General features: G+C 36.5%; 1 protein-coding gene across 1 annotated transcript in view; it reads left to right on the top strand.

The window, feature by feature from the left end:
- The first annotated feature begins 370 nt into the window (after nt 1–370).
- The window catches only part of LOC121406098 (protein SpAN-like), a 50,724-nt gene continuing 29,467 nt past the window's right edge, over nt 371–21,627 (top strand). The window contains exons 1-3 of the mRNA XM_041597115.1: nt 371–730; nt 13,312–13,543; nt 19,397–19,532. Of these exons, the coding sequence (XP_041453049.1) occupies nt 563–730; nt 13,312–13,543; nt 19,397–19,532 (536 nt within the window). The 5' untranslated portion in view covers nt 371–562. The remainder of the gene's footprint in view (nt 731–13,311; nt 13,544–19,396; nt 19,533–21,627) is intronic.

Raw genomic sequence — 21,627 nt, 5'->3', positions numbered from 1 at the left:
CAGCGGTCGGGGGGGGGGGGAGTCTGCCCCCCGTAGGTACGCTAGTGTCCCTCAGGCTGACCCACATATGTTCAAATATAAGAATTTTTTGCACCCCATAAATTTATCAGTGATTTATTAAAACATGTAAAATAATCGTACAAAACATGTTGATAAATTGAAAGTGTTGATCTAATATCAATTTGAAACGGTGTCAAAGGTATCAGGGTTACGCCTTGTACGGTATACCACAGTGTTTGCTACCGATTCACCACAACCTTGAATTCATGACCCTATAATTCTAAAATTTAATTGATTAAAACAACCCCCAATAAATAAACATTGTTAGCGCCAGTGGTTTGTTTCAAAGCCAGTGTTGAATCATACAGGATATAAATACAACTGTCCAGATCTTTTATTTCAAATTGACTTGAGAAGCAATCAGAAGCTATCACAAACTTTCAAAGCACTTGTTTCATTTCCGTTGCTTAACTCGCTCTTATAGAATTTTGTACGTATTGATTTTTTTAAATTCCCACCATCATAAATACTTGAAGATAAACGACGACCAAACCCTAAAAGTATGCCTAGGGTATTGGACATAAGTCTTTTCTTATTTCTACTTGGTATTGTGTCTAGTAACCCAGTCGATCGCTATGACATCCTCTCCGATAATCAAAGTCCATTCTACATTGAAGAGGGCATCAATAAAGAGAATACTCAACAATCCAGAGTAATCAGAGAAATAATAGTAAGTATATAATGGGTGTTGATTTTGGTTTTATATTTTATTTGATTAATATAACTTAATTTATAACAATATATGAATGAAATTCGTTAATGGGCGATTCCCCCATGCTAGAAAAATCAGCCATTTTCGCAACATTTTTCAACCTATTGTCCACACAAATGAAGAACGTCAATTTTTTTTGTAATGATAATTTATTACTGGGTAGACATCTGAAAAAAAAATGGCAACCAACAAAAATATGTTGTTCATGGGTGAATTAGAGGTGAGATTGTGGCGTGTCATACGGGACATTCCTGAGTCCCGTACGACACACAACATAATCAAACATTTTTGTTGATCATCAGTTTTTCACATAACTATATACCCACTATAACTGTGTTACTGCCCCAAAATATGTATTTTTATTGCTCAAGCAATCAGCTACGGGACTGGAAATTGTTGACAAAGTGCAAAATGTCCCGTACGACCCGTATGGAATCGCCCTAATTCACTATAGATGATAGCTATTCAAGGTGGTTACCGTGAATGTCACATCTCTGATGAAGATGACGAGTGGGGCAGGGTTAAGGAGGCCCATTAAAGATCATTACAAACCCAAACCTTCCCCTCAAGATTGGATGCAATCAGTTCCCTCTATTACCATACAGAGTTTTGACAATCCATTTTCAATAAGCTAGGCAAGGACAATCAAAAGAAATGTCAAAAGAAAAGTATTGTAACCCAATGAAAAGAAATTATTGGTTTAAACTCTATTCTATTGTGTTCTCTGAACCGCCACCTTAACCGGTGATGCGTGATGTCACCTTTTAACAGATTAGGTTTTTTTTTTCATTTTTGTTGTACTGTTCATTATGATTAATGACAGTGAATTAAAACGAAAATTGTTGATTTTTATGATCTGTGATTTAGTACGTTGGTGAATGTGAGTCTGAATTACACATGTCTGCTTGCTCTTCAAGTTTGACTCTCTTGTATTAAACGCAGAGTACGTTTTGGGGGTCGAGCTCAGAGTGTGATTAACGTGCTGCGTAGTTTCGCGGTGATTTCGTAACTTTGGCGCTGTACATTTTTTTTTTTTATCATAGTCGATTGACAAACTTCCAGCTCCTCAGTTGAGCAGAATCACGGTAAGAACTGGAAATGAACCTTCTCAATTTCTACTAAGGCAGATATAATTCCGGATAATTGATGTCAGTGTTAATTTATGTAATTAATGTGAGACACTCATGTTTTGTGATTAAATTGTGACTATTGTTTTTATAAATAAAATCGATCATGGTCTCAAGTAGTGAATCAAAACAGCGGTGTCGACTCTGCACAAACCATTTTTTGCAAATTTTTCTCAGCTCCGACAATCAGCTCTCCCGGTTTACCAATTGTCTGTGATCTGATAGGCATTTTCAATAATTATACTATGTTGTAGAATCCGTCCCCGTTGCAATGGCTAAGGCTCGCTATCATCATTCTTTCTTTTTTGTTGGGGAGAGGGGCAAGGGCACAGTCTTTTTTAGAGGGCACAATTCTACATTATTCTCCAAGACCAATGATATGTTCATTGCGGCCAGGCAAGGGGGCATCCATGGTCAAAGTCTTATATTGATTTAAATCCAATCATTATTCAAACCAGCATTGTATAGCACCATCTCAAGTCCTCAACTTCTCAGTTCTGGCCACGTTTCTTACCCACAATGCAACCTTACGAACAGTATATAGTCTTGAAACAAAGGCCCATCCTACTGGGATAATGACTAGACTGTTAACCTTTCTACTCAATAAATTCATACAGCTATAATCATGTAACTTATTATCAGATATGTTAACATTCAGTTTTCAATTTATCAATTTAATTCATTTTCCACATTTTTACGTAAAAAAACCCATACAATATCAGTACAATACTTACAACATAAAAAAACAAATTTGGAGGGGATTGACAAAGGCCATATTGATCTATCAAGGTCAACCTTTTGGCTACTTATTAGGCTCAATTATATTTTAGTTTCTTTATACGAATAAAAATGTATAGGTCATTATTCTAAGAGGAGGAAGAAAATGAATGAAACAAGGGAGGGTAAGAATTGGGGGGGGGAAATTGACGTGTCCAAAGGACACAGATGCCCCCGCTTAACGCAATCAGAAATTGATTATAATATATCGTGCAGAAACCAATGTGCATTATAGACAAATTTTGACCTTTGACCTAAAGACTCACCCTTTCCATAATAATCTCTGACAGAAGATATGACGGTCAGGTCATTTGATGTGACCTGACTGTATTTTGGTGTCACCTACCTACACACCAAATATTTTTAAATCAGTTGAATATTTCATAAGCTATCATGCAGAAACCTATTCGCATATTTAATGAGCTGTGACCTTTGACCTTTGACTTGCGGACTCCGAATTTGAACTTAGCCTGTATTTTGGTGTCATCTACCAGAGCAGGAGCCAGGAGGGGTCAGCATAGCTGAAAAGTTAGACAATTTTCATGATCATGACATGATTTCCTGTATCACACAATGCAATGAATGGGGCGTCTGCCGTGTCCTAAGTGGTGGGTGTGGCCATAGGGGCCCTTAAAAGAGGGCCAAAAAATGAGCTAGCTCAGCTGGAAAGGTAACCACCTGAAACCAACAGGAAAATATTCGGCATAGTTCACTTGTACATGAATGACACTTAACTGACACTTTAAGTGGTGGGGCACCCCCGGCAGACGCCCCAAATTGGGGGCCCCAAATTGAGCTAGATCAGCTGGAAAGGTAAGCACTTGAAACCAACAGGAAAATGTTCGGCATAGTTCACTTGTACACGAATGACACTTAACTGACACTTTAAGTGGTGGGGCGCCCCGGCAGACGCCCCCAAAACCCCGCCCCCTCCCAAATTTAGCTAGATCAGCTGGCAAGGTAACCACCTGAAACCAACAGGAAAATGTTCGGAACAGTTCACTTGTACATGAATGACACTGTCTTAACTGACACTTTAAGTGGTGGGACACCCCCGGCAGACGCCCCCAATTGGGGGCCCCAAATTGGACTAGATCAGCTGGCAAGGTAACCACTTGAAACCAACAGGAAAATGTTCGGCATAGTTCACTTGTACATGAATGACATTTAACTGACACTTTAAGTGGTGGGGCGCCCCCGGCAGACGCCCCTAAAACCCCGCCCACTCCCAAATTTAGCTAGATCAGCTGGAAAGGTCACCACTTGGAACCAACTGGAAACTGTTCGGCATAGTTCACTTGTACATGAATGACACTATAACTGATACTTTAAGTGGTGGTGCAGCGGCGGCGCCGGCAGCGCGTTTCCGTTTTACACCCTGGCGAAGGCATTTTCCGCAAAAATAGCTAAAAAGCGACTAGTGAAGAGTCTACGTTTGTTTACATTATCAGCTGGGCGCGCGATGCAAAAGTCCGCACCGAAGATAACAACAGAACATGTTCAAATCATAGAGCTCTATGTTCACATGCAGCTGTATTCAGGTTCAACACCAATGTCTGCCTTGATCATTTGCCTTTGCCGAACTGCACGTAGTTTGCACCATGGACCTATTACAACGTAGTTCAGTGGTAATTTGCACCCTCACTATCATGGAAGAAGATGATATTCACCGTTGTATGACACTGCATTCTATGAGTATAAAAATATACCTATATTATAAAGTTTATTTTTGATGAAAGAAAAACAGTCATTATAGCCTATAGGGTATACGTAAGACACTGACTGTGTTTGTTGATCACTGCATTATTAATGTAAGATTAAGATTCATACAAGCTTGATGAATACAGTATGTGTTCAAACAATTTATTCATATTTTATCTATTCACTTGTTGGCAAGAAAATTTTCTCTTATTTTTTTAAAACTTTGTTTGATGTAAAGTACTGTATACTTTGTACCTTAATTTGACGATGGTATTTGGGGCCGTGCATGTATTAGTGATAAATGACATAAAAACTCAATAAATAGAGTAAACTTCGCAGAGTAAAATGCTGGAAAATTTATCAAAATCGGATAACAAATAACGAAGTTATTGAATTCTAAAGATTTGCATCATTCCGGTGAAACAATTCTTCATGAATATTCATTAGATGGGCTAATGATGTCATAGTTTGTATTTTATTTCATGAAATTGGGTTTATTCAATTGTTTTTTTTTTCTACCAAGAACTAAACAATTTGATTGACAACTAAATAAGCGCATTATTTATTTATTGCTGCAACTTATTTCATCATTTACAGATTTATGAAAAAGGTGAAAAAAATATAATAACATAAGAAAAGGAAAGTGGGGGTGTGACATCATCAGCCCACCTTGATGATATGCATATAACTGTTTTCACAAAAAATTAATAAACTTTTAAAACTTGTCCGATTCTGATAAAATTGTCATCATTTTGCTCTGTGAATTTTACTGTATTTATTAAGATTTATTAAGAAACATTTTCAGCCTGGACGATCCCTTTAAGGGGAAACAAACTGGACAAATTATACTTTGTTGATTATAAATTGCTACAAGTAGTTTTTACTTTGTTTTCAAATTGTAACTATAATTAGTAGTAGTAATAGTAATCGCCGCATCGTCGTCGTAGTAGTAATAATAGTAGTACATTTAATAATAATAATAATAGCTAGCATTTAGTACGCTCTCCATAGTTAACTATATCACAGCGTTTACAAACGAGTTTAAAACAAGAGTACATAATAATTACAATAAAAATACATTCAAAAGAAATTAATCGGAAAAGAGGTATGTTTTTAGAAGTTTCTTGAATTGATCTGAAGAGTTTGATGATTTAATGAAAGTGGGTATGTTGTTCCATTCTTTAGAAGCAGTAACACTGAATGTGCGATCACCTGATTTTGTACGAGTTTTGGGTATGGCAAGCAAATATGGGTCTTTAGATGAACGGAGATTAGGGCGAGTTGGTCTATGGGAAGAAAGGCTATCTTTGATATATTTTGGCATCTGGTTATTAAAGGCTTTGAAGACAAAAAGAAGTAATTTAAAGACAATTCTCTTCTTTACTGGGAGCCAATGAAGAGATTTAAGTAAAGGGCCAGGATCATGACGTCGGTCCACCCTAAAGATAATACGGGCTGCCCAGTTAGCAGTTAATGTAGTTATACATGTATTGTTATATTATAAATTATTATTATTAGCATATTTTTATCATGGTTAGTAGTAGTAGTAGTAGTCAGTGGCGTAACTACGGGGGGGGGGGCATGGGGGGCACGTGCCCCCCCCGTCGGCTGACCAAAAAAAAAAACGGGGAAAAGGAAGCTTTTAGTGTTTCATAAATTAAAATGAAAAGGAGCCGTTTCTCTTGTCTCTAGTACCTCCAATTCGGTTGACTATATTGCGATTTTGAACCTTGTTTTCAAAAGTGATTGTAAACGCACATAAGAGGTATACAATGGAGGAAATTAGAATGATAATAACTCCGCGCGAAGCGCGGAAGCTAAAGTGTTTTATCAATTTTTCTTGCCATAAAAAGGGTCCTGAGAAAAGGGTATGCTCAAACAGAGGCGTCGATTATGGGGGGGCAGGGGGGCGATCGCCCCACCAATGAAAATACTGGGGGGGCAAACCTATCATTTTGCCCCCCCAATAATTCCGCATGTGCTGAAAATAAAATAAGATTATAATGTTACACAGAAATCAGCAAGCGAGATTGAGATACACAACTCGTTCTTCGTCTAAAATCGTGCTCAAAATGTCCACTTTTCAGATTGGAATATCAAAAAATTTCAGCTCGCGCTTCGCGCTCGCATCATTTTTGTAACAAAAACCCATACTTTCCATGATTAAATAGGTGATTATGGTCCCGTTTTCAGTTCTAAACCTCAAAAGAACTCCCACTTCGATTTGCAACAATTTTTTTGTTGGATATATATCTTGTTCTTTATTAAAATACGTCCATTAAATTATTTTTTTTCAGATCGAAATATCAAAATTTTCAGCTCGCGCTTCGCGCTCGCATTAATCAGCTGGTGAGATATATATGTATATATATATATATGTGTGTGTGTGTGTGTGTGTGTGTGTGTGTGTGTGTGTGTGTGTATATATATATATACATATATATATATATATGTACACATATATATAGGCATATGTGTGTGTTTGTGTGATCGAGCGCCTTTGGAAAATTGATTCATGATTTTGCCCCCCCAATCTGAAAAATGGATCGACGCCCCTGTGCTCAAAGATATATTGAAACTTTCTTTGGAAAGATCAGATTTGATTACAAACAATTTAGCATCAGTGCATATTTTTAACTCGCAAAACAGAGAAGATTGGTAGAGGAAGATATTCCTCCCCGCGATGAGCAATGAAACTCTGAAATTTCAAAGGGCGGACGTTTCATCAAATGTAGATATCTCTAATACCCAATCGTCTCTAATTCAATTGATTTTCTAAGATTATTGAACTTCATTACAAGGAAAATAGTGCGCATAAAGTTGAAACTTCTGTGATTTATTGAAATTATCTATCTATATAATAAAGGATGATTATTTTTTTGACTTATCCTGAAGCGCTTCATTTTGAATATAAAGAAACTTAAGTGTCATTCAAAATTTCAAACTGAGGGCGCAAAACAGGACAGGAGATGAATGTATACAGGGAAATGACATGAAGTTTAATACAATTTGATAAAAAAAATATTGTACTTTTTTATTTAATACGACACGAATTCCATACCTTCCTCTTTTTAAATTAGGAACCTGTTTGCTCCCAAATTATGGTTGTTTATAGTAATGAGCTGAAAAGCGGGAGAAGCTGACTTTATGGAGGTGACGGCAGAAACTGATATAAAGATTTTACCCGCTCGGAGCCGACCAGACCAGAAGTTGCGCGATCAATTGAAAAAAAAGATAACTTCATACATTTACTTCGGCCTAACCTTACTCAAATTCATGCCCTAATGTATACAATTTTAACTTTAACTGGCAAGAAGCACATAGCTGAGGTGGAAAAACAGGGTTAGAGAAAAGGTGGGGGAACAATGGAGAACTTCAATATTGTCATTTAACCGCGCGCAGCGCGGAAGCAAAATTCATATATGAATTTAAAGCAAGAAGAGTGAAGGAGTTTCTCTTTTGAGAAAAAAATAAAGAATAAATAGAAAAAACACAAAGCTACCTTTCTTCCCTTTCCTTCCTTCCCTTTTCCTTTTCTCCTCTCCTTTTTTCCCTTCTTTTTTTTTCTTTTTGGGGGGCGACCACCCCCCCTGGCTACGCGCCTGGATATGGCCTTGATCAGAACACTAGAAACTTGAGAAATGTCATGAATTACGAGCGAGCGGAGCAAGCGAGCGGAAATGTTTGCGTTTTTCCGTCAAAACATACAATTCTTCTCAATAGCTTGTTGGTAATGATTACATATTAGTTGATGATACATGTCCTTCTGCTCGTAAGTCTCATGATATGGTCTTGATCAAGAGACTAGAAACTTAAGAAATTTCATAAATGATTACGAGCGAGCGGAGTGAGCGAGCCGAAATTTTCGCGTTTTCCCGTCAAAACATACATTTCTTGTCAATAGTTTGTTAGTAAATCAAGTATTAGTCGATGCTACATGTCCTTCTATTCGTAACACTCATAATACGGCCTTGAACAGGAGACTAGATACTTATGGAATTTCATAAATTATTACGAGCGAGCAGAGCGAGCTAACCGACATTTTAGCGTTTTCCGTCATTTCGGTTTTCATATTGGTAAAACATATTTCTTTGTCTTGGTTCACTTGTATTCATAAGTATACATCATGATAATCATGTATGGCCTTGTTGATGGCGATACCGTGATCATATCGGCGACATGCGGAAATAAAAGATATAATAAAATGGAGCGAGCGAAGCGAGCGGAAATTTTTTCTGTGTTTTTCGTCGGAAACATGAGATTCTGTTCATTATTGCTGTCATATACATTATTGGGTAGGGGAACTGTCCGTAACCAGACCAAGGAGTTATCAGGCTCTTGCCCGATAACTCCTTGACCAGACCGACCTCTGGGGAGACAAGCAAAAAAAAAAAAAAAAAAAGAAAAAAAAGGAAACGAAAAGGGGGGAGGGGTTTGAACCCCCGAAACCCCCACCTTGCGTACGCGCCTGACCTGTAACAGTACCCGGGGGGGGGGCACTCGACCAAAAAAGTGTTTGGGGTGTGCCGCGGGCGAGACAAAAAACGGGGGCCTCGGAGCGGGCTAATTGTAAAAAGGAGGGGCCTCGGAACGGGCTTCGGAACTACAAATGTTTGTGAAAACGGGGGTCCTTGGAACGAGTCGCCTGCATGTGAGTGCGCATATGCATCCCCATGGAACGGGCATACGTGCATAAAGCTAGCCCGGCGGCAAGGGCGCCGGGTGCGCTAGCACATAGGGTGCCATGAGCCTAATTACATCAGGAGGGCTCAAGATATTCGAATTTTTTTCAATCTGATGTTGCTGATTGACAAAACTGTATGAATATGATTCAAAATCTAACACTTATTCTAGAAATGGTTACTACTGAACTTCCTTCGCCCAAATTGGGAAGATAAAAAAGTGACTTGGAACTATTTTTTTGACTGGCGGACTAATTAGGGCTATTTTACTGTTTGAGTCGATGAATTTGATCCATTCATAGTTATCTTCATAAATGGCAATTTATTTTTAAAATGAGCTGGCTACGCTACCCTTTCCTGGTCAGATATGGAATGCCAGATATATATCCTATCCAATGGTAGTAAACATTCCACCCTCTAATTTCACATTTATTTTTTATGAATTTTTCAAAAGTGCCATTTTAACACACAAGTCTATGGGGAATGTTTTACGCGCGTGACACCTATAAGTAATATGGGAAATCCCTAGTAGTGGATGGAATTCCTGGCCAAACTCTTCAGTAGCAAACAATTTCTCACTGATATCAATATGTTTAGTCGTCAAGAGGTGCAAAGAATTGATTTAATGGCTAGCAAGGCCATATCAGCTAAAGTTAGTAGGTCTGTGTATATGTAAGCCTATATGTAGACTGGTCAATGTATAGAGCGTCTATGCCTCTTTTTGTTCTGATTCATCATAGGTTTGTGTTAGTGTACATCACATACTTAATATTAGAAAGACCTTTACAAATTGCTCATGTAAAAGGAAGGGGGTAGAGAGGAGCTTTGAGAACTAATTTACTGAAGAGAACTATAGATGGTACCTTCAAGAAGGTATTTAGAAAAAAGGCACAGAGTAAGGTAAGGTATCTAAGGGCTAATAGTGCATAACTAAGGAGGGATGGGGGGGGGGGGTGGCTGTGTGCTCCAATCTAAGTCTACCCCCCCTCTTTATAAGCCATGCCATCTATATAATTATCTTTCTTTCTCTCTCTCTTTCTATCTCTCTTTTTTTCTCTCTCTCTTCTATCTATTTTTATGTATCTCTTCCTTCTTACATCTGAGAGGCAATAGCCCAAGGAAAATTTTGATATAATAGGTCAAATGCAAATGTACTAAGGTAGTATGTTCTTATACTCTTATTGTTTCCTCATTCAATCTCATGTATATCTGGTAATTTTGATTGAGGCAGTTCTGGTATCCTGATATCTACACAAAATTTACATACACCTTTATATTACAATTAATAGGGACCTATTGTCATTACATTCACTGCTGGGCTGTATGCAGGCAGGATATGTATGCATCCATATAGTGAATATAACATGTATGAGTAATACATTAAAATGGGTCATTGCATAGAAAATAGGCATTTTCAATTCATTTCTTTGTGCTAGTGTGAGTGTACAGATATGAAAGAATAGCAAAGTAGCTATTCAATAAAATAAAATTCATAGGTCATATAATATAGGTGCCATGAGCCTAATTACATCAGGAGGGCTCAAGATATTCGTTCGACCCAACCCATTCGAATTTTTTTCAATTTGATGTTGCTGATTGACAAAACTGTATGAATATGATTCAAAATCTAACACTTATTCTAGAAATGGTTACTACTGAACTTCCTTCGCCCAAATTGGGAAGATAAAAAAGTGACTTGGAACTATTTTTTTGACTGGCGGACTAATTAGGGCTATTTTACTGTTTGAGTCGATGAATTTGATCCATTCATAGTTATCTTCATAAATGGCAATTTATTTTAAAAATGAGCTGGCTACGCTACCCTTTCCTGGTCAGATATGGAATGCCAGATATATATCCTATCCAATGGTAGTAAACATTCCACCCTCTAATTTCACATTTATTTTTTATGAATTTTTCAAAAGTGCCATTTTAACACACAAGTCTATGGGGAATGTTTTACGCGCGTGACACCATAGGCAATGGTCGGACATCGCTCAGCAGCCGCTTTTCACCAAAATTGCGGCTCATTGTAGCAGATCAATGCGACCGGAACGGCGTAACGGAAAATATGCGAAGCTTTGGAGCGGATTTCTTTCTTCGCTTTTCACGGTAAGAAGAAAATGCTATGCCTTGGAGCGGCTTTCTCTGTTCTTTTTCTCAATAAGACAAAAATGCTATGCCTTGGAACGGAAATTTGAGTGTAAAAATGGGGGTCCCCTCCGCGGCACATACCCACTAGCAGTGGCGTAACTACGGGGGGCATGGGGGGGGGGGCACGTGCCCCCCCAATCGGCTGACCAAAAAAAAAAAAAACGGGGAAAAGGAGAAAAAGAGGGAGAAAGGAAGATAAACGTAGTGGGAAAAAGATATTATTGTTCATTATAATGTTATATTATATCGTTCCTGGTGCTCACATTGTCTGTTTAACGAGATATATAACCCTGTAATACTAAATCCTCCCGTTTTCAAGTCAATATACAACATACTGCCAAATATATTTCCTCGCACTTCGAGTGATTATTGTTTTATGTACAATAGTATGCTTCTTTTTCAAGACTACTTAAAGTGATTGCCCCATTTTAAGGTCTTAATAAAAAACATTTCCTTCGCAGTAGTGGATTGGTGAAATATGTCTGCTCTACATGAATTCCTAGAATGAGTCCTAAATGTCCCTTTTTCTGATCTGAATATCAGAAATTTTCAGCTCGCGCTTCGCGCTCGCATCACATGGTAAGTGAACTACGTATGGTCTTCGTGAATTCCTACAAACAATGCCCCTCTTCGGGTCTGAATTTCCTAAATTTTCAGCTCGCGCTTCGCGCTCGCAAGATTTGATTAGTGAGATGGGTATGTTAATCATGATTACAAGTGCATTATGTGCATGTTTAGATGTAATTCTAACAAAATCAGCAAGCGCTTATTGGCACTCGCATTAGATGACTGGTGAGATGTGTATACTCTTATGGATTCCTGAAATATAGTACTTAAAATCTTTCTGTTTGGGGTCAATATTTACAAAAATTTCAGCTCGCGCTTCGCGCTCGCATTATTTAGTGAGACAGGTACGTATCATGATTACAAAAGATTAATTATAGTGTCCCTTTTTGGGTCTGAATATCAAAAATTTTAAGCTCGCGCTTCGCGCTCGCATTATTTGACCAAGGAAATACATATCCGTTTAATGGCACTGTCCTTAAAGTGACTCTATTAGGTCAGTATACCTGGCAACTGGGCGCGCTTCGCGCGCTCACTAGTGACTCAAAATTTTTGCTGGTGCCCCCCAATGCCATGACCCACGGTACGCCACTGCCCACTAGGCATTATATACTGAGTGCCCCCCCCCCGGGAACAGTACAAAGCCAAAGTGAGTACTGAAAGTCTATACATAAGTTATCAAGGATTATTGGGGTGACTTTGTAACAGTACAACCATGTGAATATGTAACTCATGTTGTATCTTTCTTCACAATGCGCAAAAATGTAGACATTACAGAATAATGTTGATTATGAAAAATCAACCACAAGTGGTTGTTTTTTACCAACTGATTGAGGAAACTTTGAGCTTCAAAACTTGCTCCTGAGGAAGAAAAAAATAATTTGACGCCTTGCTCCTTAGTTTCAGCAATAAGCTCCTTAGTTTCAGCAATATGCATCCTGTTTTTACTACTACTATATTGTAAGCCGTCGATAATACACGGGTCGTGTGGTCCAGTGGTTAGAGCATTGGACTCATAATCGCAAGGTTGTGAGTTCGAATCCCAACTCTGCCACTGTTTCCACTTTGATAAAAAGGCCCGAGAGTGATATCTGTCGTCTATAACGTCAGCCACTATGACTGATTAATCTAGACGTTAAATGTTTCATAGGTAATTGGTTATATACCAGCTTGGCGTTTACCAGCAAAATGCTGTCCTGCCGAGTTCCTACGGGAGTTACCAAAAACAGAAACAGAAACCGAAATACAGCTCCAATGTAAACCATGCATATATCATAACTCTTATTTACCCAGGGTAGCCACTCTCAGCTGTAACCTGTTCTTCTCCATTCTCATACATCGAGCGCATGACAAGAAGGCAGAAGGTCACATTTTAAAAGTTTTTGGTATGACTAGACCGGGGATCGAACCCACGACCACCAGCTATCATGATGATAATAATAATTTGAAATTTATATAACAAATTTAAGAAAAACAATAAATACTGTTCTTTATTCAAAACCCATGAAATTAAAATTTGTGTTCTCATCAACAGGATACGGCTCCACGTAGGAAGCGTTCTGATGGTATGGCGAATATGGAACCTATGGATATACAGAACAATGACACTACTTTGTTTGAAGGAGATATTAAACTTACTGAAGAACAAAGAGAATACATAAATAATGCTCGTATTGGAGGTGCTGAGACGAGGACTAAACGAAAGGCAGCCATCAATCTTTATAATATATGGGAGACTAAACAAGTCCCATATTTTATTACATCAGGTAAATGATTAATGAAATTCATGCATAGTGATTTGTAATGTAATTCTGAGGTAGACACCTGATCTATCTAGAATACGATATACAGTACTGAAGCCTACAGGGAGTAAATTTAAGTTTATGATTTAGCAAAAGAAGTATCTTTTTTTATCAAGGTAACAATATAAATAATGCAAAATGTTACCTTAACCATATCTTATCAAATAAAAGCAGAATGAAAAATCTTATTTTTTATTTTGAAGTACTTTTCCATAAAAAAACACTATTCCGTTTATTTCTAACACTTTTTCAGAATTGCTAGAATTATGATTATTGTGAACACGGATAGATTAAACTGTGAATAAAGAAAATTCCATGGAAGAATGATCTACGATATTGAAACCATATCATTCAATGAACCTACTCACAGCTAAGAAATTCGTTCAAAATGTGTCAAAATAATAAGAAGTTATATAGGTTTTAACAGATTGTCAGTGTTCATACATTGTGTATGGAAAATTACATTTCACAGTAAGGTAGCGGCGTACCCAGGGTACGTCCCCTGCATGAGTTGTGATTCGTCGCGGGGGGGGGGGGGGGCAGACTGCACCCCTTAAGTACGCTAGTGCAGTAAGGCTACTCTGCAAGTTTCTAGGAGGGCATGTTGTGGAAATATTTGACAGTGTGGCAACCTTCAGAGGCGCACTTTGACGCTCCGATAAAGAACAAATGAACAGAATACATATTACTAAGAATATAAACAATCTGCAAAACAATAAATAGAAAAATAATCCTAACCCTAAAATTAGACTGTCTCGCCAGGTAATAGTATAGTTTATCACAGATATTACTATTACCGCAGGGGCCGCGGAACGGTTTTCAAAGTGGGGGGGGGGGGGCTGACCATGCAAAACATCACAATCATATGGCCATTTTTACGTTTTTGTACACGGTTTTGGAAAAAGCCCCTCCCCCCGCTTCCGTGGCCCCTGTACCGGGTCCTTTCCCATACGTCAAGAGCGAAAAATCCTACTTGAGTTATTATTTCCAGACAGTTATGAACAAGGAGCAAATGTACTGAGAAATTGACCCTCTCCTGCTGTCATATATCTATAAGTTTAGAAGAAAATTGAAATGAAGCCAGAGTTCAGAATACGGACCGAATATAGTCCAGGGTAGGCCCCATAGAAAATTGACCAAACCTTGTTTTTTTATATATACAATATTTTTTTATGGTTTCTTGTCAATTCGAGGGTGCTGATTACGAATCTGAATGATGCCACTCGTGTAACCTTGAGCATTTTCCGCAAATTGGCAAAATCCAATATGGCCGCCATGATATGCAAATTACCCGTGAAAATCATGAAATTGTCCGCACATTGGCTGTGAAATGCATGAAATTGTATGGCAGGAGTGAAATACAATCTTAAAAAATAATTTTTGACAAAATATTTATTTTTGTGATATTCAAAATGGCCGCCATAGGCAATTTTAATGTACAATACGAATAGGGAAAACTAATTTTCACAAAAATGAGCACTAAACTGCAAAAATTGCGATGTATGAACGAAGTAATATATGCAAATCATCATTACTAATGAGAAATATTAATTATTATGTCAAATATGGGAACATTGCTGTATTCTAAAATAGCCGCCACTGGCCCAAAGAGTATTATGTACAATGGCAATGGCCGGGGTCAAAAAAGACAAGAATGAGCATTAAAATGCATATTATTAAGATAAACGAGTGGAATACTGACTAAAAACATAATTGTAAATATGTCATTTATGTGATAAATGCTGTATTTTGAAATTCAAAATGGCCGCCATAGCCCCTATACAGTGCGTATAAAAAAAACGGGACAGTTTTGAAAAGTCTATTAAAAAATTGTTTCAAAATATTATATCTATATTTTGATGTTAATAGATGCTGTGAGATCTTATCTTTGAAATGCCATTTAAAAAAATAAATTTTGTTCATACTTGAGCGAACAAGGGACGTTTTTGTCGGGGGTTCAAAAAGAGGCTTGCACCAAAATGGCAGAAATTAGAAATTTGAGAATAAGGCTTTTGGCTAATCAACACACTTTCTCTTAATCTTTTCATTGTATTTGCCATAATTTTCGAATCATGCTGTCAATTTTCATTACAATTTTATTTACCTGAATTATTTTGTTTTTCATTTAAACTACTTTTACCTCTGTATTTTCTTTCATACATGTAAGTAAGAAAATAAGACTTTTTGTCAACCCAAGTAGGAAGATTTGCATTATTAATTGGAAGAATTTGTATTTTTTTCAAATCCTTTTATTATGTGAAACAAATCATGTTATGGTACCTATAAAAGACATGAATCCTATTTTCAAGGGGTTATTGAACCCTTCACCAAGTTTAATCATGTGCTTGACAGGGCAAACAGGAAGGGATTTATGTCTTTTAATGGCAATCATTGCTCCTTCAAAATTGACTCAATAAACCATTATGGTTTATTGAGCAATGGTTTATTGAGTCAATTTTGAAGGAGCAAGATATGGCAGATCGAGTAAAATGTATTAAAAAGTTGTGAAGCTAGCAAGCAAAAAAATTTCCACCTTTTCATTAAAATGTCTGATTTTGTGATTTTGACATAATATTCAGAAAGCGATATCATATTTCACTTTCCATGTTTTCTGTTATTTTCTTGGTCATGATTTTTTTTTTTTTTTTTTTGGGGGGGATTACCCCTAGCCCCAACCCATCAGTATGCCACTGTTCAAGCACCATAACCTTTGTAGCACACAATGAAAGGATTTGAAAAAAAAACACTCTCTCATACTTCGGTTTAAAAAAAAATTGTTCTTGCCTAAAGAAGGAAAATTCAATGCTAAAACAGGATATCAAAAAAGGAACAACAGAAATATTTGAGCAAATTAGTAGATTTGGAAATGAATTTTGACCGCATAATACAAAAATTATGGCAAAGATAATGTAAAGATTAAGAGGAAGTCTGCTGTTAGCAAGAAGTCCGATCATCATGTTTATCATTTGATGCCATTTTGGCGCAAACCTCCTTTTTAACCCCTGACAAAAACATTCCGTGTTCGCTCAAGCGTGAACGAAACTAAATTTTTTTAATAGCATTTGAAGGATAAGACCCCAGAGTATCTTTTGACACCAAAATATAGAGATCATAATTTGAAACAAAAAATTTATAGACTTTTCAAATCTGTCCCGTTTTTTTTGATACGCACTGTATTCATCATGTACAATGCGAATGGAAAAACTTATTTTCACACGAGTAAGAAACATAAAATGCATGTAATTGTGATCCATGAGTAAATTATTGTCTGACAACATGTTTTATAGCAACACATATCATTTCTTTTGTCATGCATGAGATAAATACTGTATTATGAAATTCAAAATGGCCCCTATAGGCCCTATTAGTATTATCTACAATGTGAATTGGGACATATGATTTTGTAAGAATTTGGATTTGCTTGATTATGACATCCATATAATCCTGTTGTATGAGTAAAACGTTATTTGAAAACATTTTTTTTAGTCATCGCATTTCTTCTTCCGTATAGGCGATAAATACTGTATTTTGACATTCAAAATAACCTCTACAAGCCCTGACTAAATTATGTAACATGCGAACAGGGAAACTAATTTTCACAAGAGTGAGAATCATAAAATGCATATAACTGTGATGTACGAGTAAAGATATTGTCTTAAACATTATTTCTAACTAAATACATCACATATTGGTCGTGGACATGGTGGAGGTAATAAATGCTGTACTTTGAAATCCAAAATGGCTGCCATAGGTCCTAAAAGTATTGTGTACATTGTAACATGCATGGGACATAAAATTTTTAAAGAATTTGGCTTTGCTTGACTCTAAATCTTGCATATAATTGTGAATTGTGATGTAAGGGTGAATTATTGTCTAAAACCATGGTTTCTAACGAGATTTATCATAATTTTGTGTAATTAAGGTGATAAATGTTGCATTTTTAAATTGAAAATGGCCACCATAGGCACTTATCGTATAATATACAATTTGGGTGGAGACAAATAAGGTTCACAAGAAGGGCATATGGCAGCCATTTTGAATGTTGAAATACAGTATTTATCACCTAAATTACATAAGATATGGTATATTTTGTTATAAATCATGTTTTCAGACAATATTCCACTCTTACATCACCATTTGACCAAGCAAAGCCAAATTCTGTTGAAATGATTTGTTCCCATTCATATTGTGCATAATACCGTAAGGGACTACAGCGGCCATTTTTACTTTAAAATAACCGTATTTATCACTTAACTGGCAGAATAATCTTAGTAGAAAATATGTTTTCAGACAATATTTTACTCATAGATCACTATTACGTGCATTTATGGTGCTCACTCCTGTGAATATTGGTTTCCCACTTTGCATTGTACATAATACAGTTAATGTCGATGGCGGCCATTTTGAAAGTCGAAATACAGTATTTAACACAAACTTGAAACCTGAAGGATACATTTTGTTAGAAAATACGTTTTTGGACAGTATCCAATTAAGTTATCACATATATATGCATTTTAGCGCTCACTCTTGTGATTTCTTTTCTCCCATTTCTCATTGTGCATAATACTTTTAGGGCTTTTGGCAGCCATTTTGAATATCAAAATACAACATTCACCACATACGTGGCATATTAATAATATATTTCGTCAATATTTATGTTTATAGTCAGTATTCCACCTGTTTAATATTCATAATAAGCATTTTAGTGATCACTCTTGTGCATTTTTTGGCCCCCATTGCCATTGTTTGGGCACTGTTTGGGCCAGTGACGGCTATTTTAGATATCAAAATACAGCAATGTTCCCATATATGACATCATAAATAACATATCTCGTTAGTTATGATGATTTGCATATATTCCTTCGTTCATACATCGCGATTTTTTGCAGTTTAGTGCTCATTTTTGTGTAAATTAGTTTTCCCTATTCACATTGTACATAATAAGGTATATAATGACATATGGCGGCCATTTTGAATATCAGGAAAAAAAACATTTTGTTAAAAATTATTTTTTCAGACAGTATTTCACTCCTGCCATACAATTTCATGCATTTCACAGCCAATGTGCGGACAATTTTATGATTTTCATGGGTAATTTGCATATTTTGGCGGCCATATTGGATTTTGCCAATTTGCAGAAAATGCTCAAGGTTACACGAGTGGCATCATTCAGATTCGTAATCAGCACCCTCGAATTGACAAGAAACCGTCACAAAATATTGTATATATAAAAAAAACAAGGTTATGCCTCTTCTATCCTGGACTAATAGACCAGTTTAGTTCCATTCTACTCATGATCAGAAGGTCATTTGAACTCAAAATGGCATGGTGGTTAATAGGCTATACAATGAAATAAGCACCCACCTTGCTCTGATCATTTATTTTGCATTGTGCTTTTCATTAGCCTATATCTACTAGAAAGCAACAATGTCCATTGGCGACTGATATTTATTAGCCATTGGCAATGCATACTTTAATAGCAACATGTTAATGCAAAGTAGAAATGAATATATCAATTGATGAACTATTCGAGTCAATGTCGGTCTATGCAATTTCTGCATCCTGCTATGCCAGGCATGTTTTATATAACATCATTTGCCTTTAAAAAAGGGAAAGGTCACCTGAACAAACTTGCCGATGAGGGAACTCCGAACTGGTTTAATGCATTCAGTTCCTTTCTACCCCCCCCTCTCTCTCCCTCTCTCTCTCTTTCTATGCCTTTTCCCCTAGCTCAATGAGTATTAATTGACGCTTTATCATAAGTTTTTTTTTCTGGTATCTTTTTTTAATTTCTTGTTTGCTTGAAATCTACTCTAGGTATCAGTGACCTCAAGAAGACGCGGATTGAAGAGGTGATTACTTCTATGGAAGAGGAAACATGTATACAGTTCATTGAATTGGAAGATCCCGGTCAACATGATGGAAGTTATCTTAATTTCATCAGTGCTTCCGGGTATGTCATCCTTTTTTCAACTGTTTAAGGGCAATGGCACATAATGAGGAATTTAGCAAACGTTTGAGTAACGTATTGTAATGGCACAAAACGTTGACATTATAGGTGCTATACAGTGCGTCCCACAAAAAACGAAACCGAGATTTTTCGGTGATTTATCATAACTTAATCACAAATACAATAGACAAATGACCTATCATTGTAAAGCTTAGAATCTCCTCTTCCATCTGAAATTAATTAAATTGTTTCTCATTCATGCATGAGTGATCAGAAACAATTTGAATAGGGGATACCAAAAAGTCATTTGGCGGGCTGTATCTGGGTTTCAAACAGAAAGCCACATTTTTAAAAGGTTCAATATCTGCACTTTAATTTATACCTCAATTACAGAAATGGTCAGGAAATAAAGTTCTGGTTATTTGAAATGAGGCTTGAATTTCAACAATTTCATAAAGTGAAGAGGTTTTACAGGCTAGCGTTCAAACTCACTTGACACTCCGTTTTGTTGACGATCAGTCATACATCAAGTCTTTTGTTAACCATGCGATAGCTTCTGTGGGAAACCAGTGAAAACACGTTTATTTGATGAAATTATGGAAATACAAGCATTGTTTCAAGGGAACATAACTTTTTTATATTTCTTGACCATTTTCTGTGATTAAGGTATCAAATTAAAGAGCAGATATTGAACTTTTAAAAAATGTGGTTTTCTTTTTAAACCCAAGATACGGCCTGCCAATGATTTTTTGGTATCCCGTATTCAAATTCTTTTTGCTCACTTATGCGTGAATGAGAAATAATCTAAGTAATTTTATATGAAAGAGGAGATTCTAAGCTTTAAAAATGGTAGGTCAGTTGTCTATGGTATTTGTGATTAAATTATGATAAATCATCGCTAAATCTCGGTTTCGTTTTTTCTGCGACGCACTGTATAGTAAAATCTCCTAACACTAACAAAAAGCGCTTTACAGTCTAGTCAATATAGGGCATTGTCCACATCTGCTTAATTTGCATATTGTGCAAATAAGCACCCTCATATGGACACATTTCAAAAGATTGTGATTTTCACACACTGGAGGTGCCCCTACAGTTTTGAACTTTCAGCTCAATAATTATATTGATATTCCCCATCTGTATTCGGACCAAGCTGTATGACTTTCTCTCTCATGCTTACTGAAACCTACACTTGGGTTCACGGTTCAGCTATGTTAAATTAATAATTATGGTAAGCACTATGGAAACTGACCAACAGACATTAAACAAACTTGACATTAAAAAAGTTAAATACTCTGTATGAAACAGCAAATTAGACGAAGAGGCAACGAGGACTCACCTAATTGACAATTAGTCCAAGTGGCTAAAAGACCATGTAGATCTTAATTAGACCAACTGGTGACCTGGAAACTTAATGGTAAATCAAATTTGTTTGAGTTAAAGTGTATTTTTATTGGCGGTTTTAATAAATTAAAGGAGAATGAAACCATTGGAACAAGATAGCTTGTGTGAAAACAGAAAAATCAAAGAAACAAATCAACAAAAGTTTGAGAAAAATCGGACAAATAATGAGAAAGTTATGAGCATTTGAATATTGCGATCACTATTGCTATGGAGATAGCAAATTGGCAATGCGACAAAGATGTGTGATGTCACTGATGAACAACTCTCCCCATTACTTTACTATATATTTCACTTGAATTGCCTCTTTTATCATATCTATCCATAGATCATATGTTCTTTCTACATGAGGGGATGTAACACATATTTTTTAAGAATACATAATGGATAAAGAGTTTGTATAATCGTAAGAAAAAGCAAAAAGAGACATTTTGAGGGTATTTTATAGTCCACCAAAGGGAAAGTTGTTCATCAGTGACATCACACATCATTGTCGCATTGCCAATGGGAGGATCTCCATAGCATTAGTGATTGCAATATTCAAATGCTCATAACTTTCTCATTATTTGTCTGATTTTTCTCAAACTTTCTTTATTCTTATTCTTTGATTTGTTCAAAAGGTTTCATTCCCCTTTAATAAGTAGGCCTATACAGACTATTGAGAGAATTATCCTAAAATTACCAAAAATGTGCAGTCAAT

This window comes from Lytechinus variegatus, chromosome 19 (assembly GCF_018143015.1).
Source record: "Lytechinus variegatus isolate NC3 chromosome 19, Lvar_3.0, whole genome shotgun sequence".
Lineage (NCBI taxonomy): Eukaryota > Metazoa > Echinodermata > Echinoidea > Temnopleuroida > Toxopneustidae > Lytechinus > Lytechinus variegatus.
Note: the sequence above shows the minus strand (reverse complement) of the source record. Positions and strands in the feature narration are given on the sequence as shown.